Below are 7,610 nucleotides of genomic sequence, written 5' to 3'. Positions count from 1 at the left end.
ATTTAAACCGAATTTAGTGGTACAAAATTCAAAATTAAAGGAAACCCATATCTAGAAGTTGATTGTTTGTGGTTTTTGCTTTAGTTTTTGGTTTTTGTTTTTGTAGAAACCATTTTTCATCCAATCAAGTTTTTGGTTATTGTTTTTGTTTTTGTAAAAACCATTTGAGTTGCCAATCAAGATTTTCAATAAATAGATTCCCTAAAATTTAGGGAAACTAGTTTTTGAAAAGTTTAACCAATTTATGAAGAAAAACCAAAAACCAACTTTTGTGAGCTTTTATGAAGAAAAACAAATTTTGATTTTTTTTTGTAGAAACTACTACATTTTAATTCATTAATAATTAATATTTTCATAAAAATAAAATTATCATAAAATATTTTGTACATTAGGGTGATGATTGTTTCCATTAGTTTTTGGTTTTAGTTTTTGGTTTTTAGATTTTGGTTTTAGATTTTGGTTTTTGGTTTTTAACTTTTAGATTTTGGTTTTTGATTTTCAGCTTTTGGTTTTGGTTTTTGGTTTTTAGATTTTGGTTTTGTTTTATTCTTAGTTTTCTTATAAAATAAGCAAGACATTGTTTCTTTTTCTACTTAAAAAAAGTTGAACAAAAAAAAAACATTGTTTTAAAATAATATTTTTTTAAAATTACCATTAAAATTTATCAAAATACAGTGGCTGTTATTTAAAATAAAAAGATCACAATGTTTTAAATTATTTTATTTTAAGTGTTATACTTAAATATAATTAATAAAATATGTATAAATTATAAAAATTAAAATATTTTAAAATTTTGAAACTATTTATAAATTTTATTACATAAAATATTTTTCGTTTTTTAGAACTTGAATGGCTATTTTCAAATTAATATAATATATTGTATTAATAAAATATATTAAATTTTATAATTTTTAGTTGTTGTTTATCATGTATAATAATATTATTCAATAATTTATTTATAGATATTAAGAATTAATTGGCTACAACTAATACTAAAATTATCTATATTTATTTACATATATGAAACACATAAATTATTTTACACTAATGTTAAATGATAAAAAAATGTATGGAAATTTTATCTTTATGAAAATATTATTTACTTAGTTATTAATTAATTAAAATATAGTATTTTATACAAAATAAACAAAATTCGTTTTTATATTGAAAACCCACAAAAATTAGCTTTTCTTTACAAATTGGTTGAAATTTTGAAAAACTAGCTTCCCTAAATTTTAGGGAATCTATTTGTTAAAAAACTTGATTGGCAAGTGAAATGGTTTTTACAAAAGCAAAAACCAAAAACTAAAACAAAAACTACAAACAATCAACCTCTAGATATCATTTAAATAATAATGTGAAATATTTTAATTTGTGTTTCATATCTGTAAATAAATTTATATATTTTATAAATAATATATTTAATTTTAAAACTTAATTATTAGTTTCTATAACTAAAACAATTGAATAATTATTAGTCACATTAAAAATAAAAAAATTAACATAATATGTTTTATTAATAAAATGTGTTGTATAATCCTGAAATATAAAAATTACCATTCAACTTTAAGAAAATATAAATAATTTATATAAGAAATTTATAATTAGTTTCAAAATTCTACGTACTTAATTTTTGTATAACTTATAATATTTATATAAGAAAAACTATTGCTTTTGAAGTTTTAAAAATTAAAATAATTTATATAATAAAAATTTCTAAGTAGTTCGAAATTTAATATTTTCATTTTTGCATAATTTATATATATTTTATGATTTATATTTTACTATAATATATTTTTCATAAAAATATAATAATTTAAATATGCTATACTATTTAATTTTAGAGTAATAATCACAGTATTTTGATAATTTTAATTGTAAAATATAAATATTTATTGCTATTTTGTTGTATTATTTTAGAGTAATGTATTGATTAATTTTTGAAAAAAAAATACATCAAAACCAAAAACTAAAATCAAAATCTAAAAATAAAAAACCAAAAAGGAAAAAGCTAAAAACCAAAAAGCAAAATCTAAAAACCAAAAAAAGTAAAAACTAATGACACAATCATAGCCCTGATCGATAAACGCTTCCTAGTTTGCGCGACTCGCAATATCGTTCCCTCCCCACACAATTCAGTTAAGGAAACAAAAGCTTACAGAGGAATCTCTCACAAGTTACCACCATCTTAAGGTCGCCGATCTACTCTTCCTCTCTTTCTATTTCTCCTTTTGGTGATTATTATTCTTTTTCATCGATTTCTCCATTTCTAGGGTTTGGTTTATACCTAGCCGGATCTCGAATATTGTAATCATGCCGGTGACTTTGACTCCGAACGCCATCGCGGCGATTAACACAGGCGACGTCAATCTGAAGCCGCTGTTACAGGTTTTAGATATCAGATTGATTGGGAAAACTCAGGAGAGAGGCCAGGAGAGGTACCGTTTGCTAATCTCAGATGGTGTCTCAGCTCAGCACGCTATGCTCGCTGTTCAGCTCAACGATCGGGTTAAGTCAGGACAGGTTGAGAAGGGATCCATTGTTCAGCTCATCGATTACATTTGTAGCGACGTTAAAGGCCGCAGGTGATTTTTCCATAGTTGTGATGGACTCTATGTTTTTGTGAATTCCATGGTTTAGTTGAATGTTTCACGATGAGATTCAAAAAGCAGTTGTAGCCGTGTTTGAAGATTGTTGTCTCTGGTGGTTTGCACATTTGTTCTCTCTCTTTGATAGTGATAAAATCTTATGCATATTGTGTACAGGCTTACTATTGTGCTGAACATGGAGACCATAGTACCACAGTCTGAAACCATTGGGAACCCAACAATGTCTGCAGAATCTAATACAGAATTCCAAAAGCCACTTCCAGGTCCAGGCAACATACATCCTCCGAGTAGGGTTGGTTCAATTGAGCAGCATTCAACTAATAAAGTGCCTCCCAGGGGTGTAAACAATACTCCATCTGTTCAGCCTGCATATCAACCACCTCCAAGCTACAGAAATCATGGACCCATAATGAAGAACGAGGCTCCAGCTCGAATCATCCCTATCGCTGCTCTCAATCCATATCAAGGTCGGTGGGCTATTAAGGCTAGAGTAACTGCAAAAGGAGATATCAGGCGTTATAACAACGCAAAAGGAGACGGGAAAGTATTCTCTTTTGATCTGCTTGACTCTGATGGAGGGGAGGTTCGTATCACTTGCTTCAATGCTGTTGTTGACCGATTCTATGATGTTATTGAGGTTGGTAAGGTGTATTTGATTTCAAAGGGAAGTTTGAAGCCTGCACAGAAAAACTTCAACCACTTAAAGAACGAATGGGAAATTTTCTTGGAGTCAGCATCGACTGTGGAGCTTTGTCCCGATGAAGATGGCTCCATACCAAGGCAGCAGTTCTCCTTCCGTCCTATAGGCGACGTTGAGAAGGCTGAAAACAATGCCATACTCGATATCATTGGGGTTGTGACTTCTGTGAACCCTTCTGTCCCAATCCTGAGGAAGAACGGGATGGAAACCCATCGGAGAACCCTCAATCTGAAGGATGATTCAGGAAAGGCCGTTGAGGTTACGCTATGGGGAGAGTTCTGTAACCGAGATGGTCGGGAACTTGAAGAGATGGTTGGTTCAGCCTTTTACCCCGTTTTAGCAATAAAAGCTGGAAAAGTAAGCGACTTCAGTGGTAAATCAGTTGGGACAATATCGTCAACACAGCTCTTCATAAATCCAGATTTTCCTGAAGCTCAGAAACTGAGGAACTGGTTCGATCACGGTGGAAAAGATACTGCATCCTCCTCCATTTCCAGAGACAATATGCCTGGAGGAGGTTCGAGGAACGAGATACGAAAAGTTGTTTCCCAGATCAAAGAGGAAGGTCTTGGAAGATCAGACAAGCCTGACTGGTTCACAGTGAAAGCAACCATAGCATTCATCAAAACTGATAGCTTCTGCTACACAGCTTGTCCTTTGATGATTGGAGATAAGCAATGCAACAAGAAGGTGACACGGACTGGAACAAACATGTGGCTCTGTGACCGGTGCAACCAAGAGTTTGAGGAATGCGACTACAGATACCTTCTTCAAGTGCAGATTCAAGACCACACTGGGATGGCTTGGGTAACGGCGTTCCAAGAATCCGGTGAAGAAATCATGGGATGTCCGGCTAAGCAGCTTTACACGTTGAAGCACGAATCGCAGAATGATGAGGAATTCGCAGTGATTGTTAGAAACAGACTGTTTCATCAGTACATGTTAAAGTTGAAGATCAAAGAGGAAACTTATGGGGAGGAACACAGACTGAAGATGACTGTGGTGAAGGTTGATACGGTGAATTACACATCCGAGAGTAGATACTTGCTCAACTTGCTCGTTGGGTCTCTACAGGTATAATCAGAGGGATCTCAAATTATCTTAGATTATGGTGGTTATCGATATGCTGTATTCGAGCGTTATGCTTTTCCGAATCCCTTTTTTTTTTGGATTCATTGAGACTGCTAAGACAAATTCATGAAACGAGTTTTTTTAAAAGTTTTGAGCATAGTACACACCAAAGTTTCATTAAACGATACAAAACAGGAGGCACAACACATTAACAACAAAGAAGATAATATAGCTTGCTAGCTTCTTAGGTTCTCTTGACAGGGTCAAAGTTGGAGACACCGACGACGGCACCAATGATGACGGTGAGAACCACGCCACCAGACGCAATGCTGAGCAAGAAATTCTTGAGAGAAGGAGAGATTCCTGGACCAGCAGCTTCAGCCATCTCCGGGATGACCATTGAAGCGGTGAGAGCGGCCGCAGAGAGTCCGGTTAAAGCCTTGCCGAACTTAATCTTAGAAGCCCTAACTTCGAGCCTCTGTGTCCTGCCTCCAGGTGCAGACATGGCCTTGGATGGTTTCAGAGGTAACGGGTTGAAGAAGGTCGATGAGCGGGTCTGGTTAAGTGGTGTGACCAATGACATTGTGGAGGTACAAGCCATGATCCTTCGAGTCCTTCGGTCTCTGGTTCTTTAGAAATGTCTGAGATTGCTTGCGTGATGGATGTACTTAAGGGAGGCGCAAGGAAAGTGAGGTCGGAGATTGGAGATGTGAGACGTGGCAGAGTCTGACTTTTCGATTGGCTGATTGGATAGATAAGGTTATCTCAATTGGAGAATGTTAAAGGTGATAAAGATTTCGTTTATCGCACTCCGAGACAACGTTCCATTCAAACTACTGGGACATTCGAAATCTAGAATTACATTTTTCATGATTTCCTCAACTTGAAATCAGAATTAGGAAATATCTATGCTACTAAAACACGATTATTTTATAGAATTATAAGAATGCTGGGCATATTCATTATTTTATTTGATATTTGTTTTAATCAATCAAAAATCTACTTACATCTATATTTATTTAATAACTAGGTGTTTTCCTATACCATGTGCTGCAATAAAATTTTTAAATTTAAATTATACTTATTATTATTTTAGATTTTATTATTTTTTATCAATATTTTAATATAAATTTTGATTTAACTGAACATAAAATTAAGATGAAATAAACAATTTTGTTTACTTTAAATTATATTTAAGAATAGATATGCATATATTTAAAATTATAATATTAAATAAAAAAAATTTTGGATAAATTATATTAAATAACCTTGTATAAAATTAATAAAAAAATATGAAAGAAAATTTGTATAATTATCAAAAGTACAAATAAACATTATTTCTAAATTTGTAGATATAAAAAAGAAGGGAATAAAATCAAATAAAGGAATAAAATAAAGGAAAGAGAGGAAAAATAGAGAAATAATAAGTAAATAAAAATGAAGTAGAAGCATCCAGATTCTAAATGAACAAATTCAAACTTGAAAAGTCTCTTTCTGATTCTTGAAGAATGAGGGGCAAAGAGATTGATAGAGAAAGATCTATTGTTCTTATTATAAGATCGCATGATTGGACCCGCACATGTTTGGTAAAAAGAATAATCTTATCCTTCCTTTCTTTTCAGTCGAGTTGCTAAAGCACATGACACTAAAAATTTATAACTTTTTAAAAATTGTAAAAAAAAATGATTGGTAATAAAACTATATAATTATAAAAAGTAGAAAAAATAATATTTTGAAATTTGCAAAATATTATTATATTTCTATTATTATATTATTTAATGTCATATTTAAATAGATTTATTTTAATGATGATGTATAATTTACTATCATATTCTAAAATGCTTATCAAAAATAAAAATAAACATAAAATGTAATTGTCCATGTCACATTTATGCATAAGCCTTGTCATCATTTCTATTATGTCATATCACATTTATTTAGTGAAATCGATTGTAGAAAGGAAATGTGTCAAAATCACTTTGCAAAATAATGTATAGGGGATTGAGCCTCACATAGTTACTCACATAAATTTTAATCTAACATTAGATACAGATCCATGCAAATGCGCGTATATTATTTCATTATTTCATTTTTGAGTTAATAGTAAAATAAACAATTATTGTTATGTATAGTATAATTAATATACCATTTTATGTATATATATGTTGAAGTTTATATATACTTTTAATATTTAGTGAGAAACATAATAGAAATAAGAAATATATTAAGTTAAATACTATATTGTTATTAATTGATACTAAAGTATCAAACCTTTGAACCAAAGGAATTTGATAAGGTGTTGTCAAAGTGTAGCTTACTTGATGAAATCAAACAAAAGACACCGCAAGAAGGAAGCAACACTATTATAGGCTATATTTATTGAATCAAACTCTCAAGCTCACACTTTATTAATCACTCAATGCTTTAGAAAATAACTCAAAAACTAAAGCTCTCAACTCTCACAAGTTATGCAACACTCTTGCATATCCTTATATATATATCTTAAGTTCCTAAACTCATCAGGAAACTACTTTTATAGATAACTCTAACATATGACTTTCCTAATCTCATAAGAAAGTGGTAGCTTGTTTCCTAAGCTACTTCAAGTTCACTTCAACATTCACCCCCTTGATCTTGAAGTCTCCATTTGAAACATCTTGAATCCCAATCAAGTCTCTCATCTCCTTAAATTTGATTCTCCCGAGTGCTTTAGTAAGTATATCAGCCTTTTGCTTAACACCTGCAATATGCCCCACGCTCACCATGTTCTTTTCAATGCATTCTCTTATAAAGTGAAACCTCGAATGTATGTGTTTGCTGTGACCATGAAACACTGGATTCTTGGTCAAGGCTATAGCAGATTTATTGTCTATCCGTGGTGTGACCCTGATCAGCTCCATACTAAAGAACATGAAATCAAAGAAAGAAGGAGCTAGGAAATGGATCATGACACGACCTGATGAGCTTTATGGAAAGCCAAAAGGCTTGATCCATGAGGTACTGGGCCGAGAAAAGGCTATGGGCCTTGATGTGGCCTTTATAAAGCATGGACTGACTTTAAACAATCATGGACGACCTGTGACAACCCTGATTGACAAGGAAATGGATAGGATGAAGCTGGTTAGACAGGAAATGGAATGGGAGATTCAGTCTGATCGAGAAATGGACTGGTCAAACCGACATATGCGAGAATTGAGTTGGAAATGGAAGATTGAGAACCAGAGCAGGAA

General features: G+C 32.0%; 2 protein-coding genes across 2 annotated transcripts; one reads left to right on the top strand and one right to left on the bottom strand.

Moving 5' to 3' along the window:
* Positions 1-2,056: 2,056 nt before the first annotated feature.
* LOC106306133 (replication protein A 70 kDa DNA-binding subunit A) lies at positions 2,057-4,544 on the top strand. The gene is made up of 3 exons (XM_013742610.1): positions 2,057-2,193; positions 2,274-2,585; positions 2,766-4,544. The coding sequence occupies exons 2-3, from the start codon at positions 2,314-2,316 to the stop codon at positions 4,387-4,389; spliced, it is 1,896 nt and encodes a 631-aa protein (XP_013598064.1). The 5' UTR covers positions 2,057-2,193; positions 2,274-2,313; the 3' UTR covers positions 4,390-4,544.
* On the bottom strand, positions 4,504-5,047 carry LOC106306134. The gene has a single exon (XM_013742611.1). It carries the CDS (start codon positions 4,979-4,981, stop codon positions 4,625-4,627), a length of 357 nt encoding a protein of 118 aa, XP_013598065.1. The 5' UTR covers positions 4,982-5,047; the 3' UTR covers positions 4,504-4,624.
* Positions 5,048-7,610: the final 2,563 nt, after the last annotated feature.

The sequence above is a fragment of the Brassica oleracea genome, chromosome C7, assembly GCF_000695525.1.
Source record: "Brassica oleracea var. oleracea cultivar TO1000 chromosome C7, BOL, whole genome shotgun sequence".
NCBI lineage: Eukaryota > Viridiplantae > Streptophyta > Magnoliopsida > Brassicales > Brassicaceae > Brassica > Brassica oleracea.
Note: the sequence above shows the minus strand (reverse complement) of the source record. Positions and strands in the feature narration are given on the sequence as shown.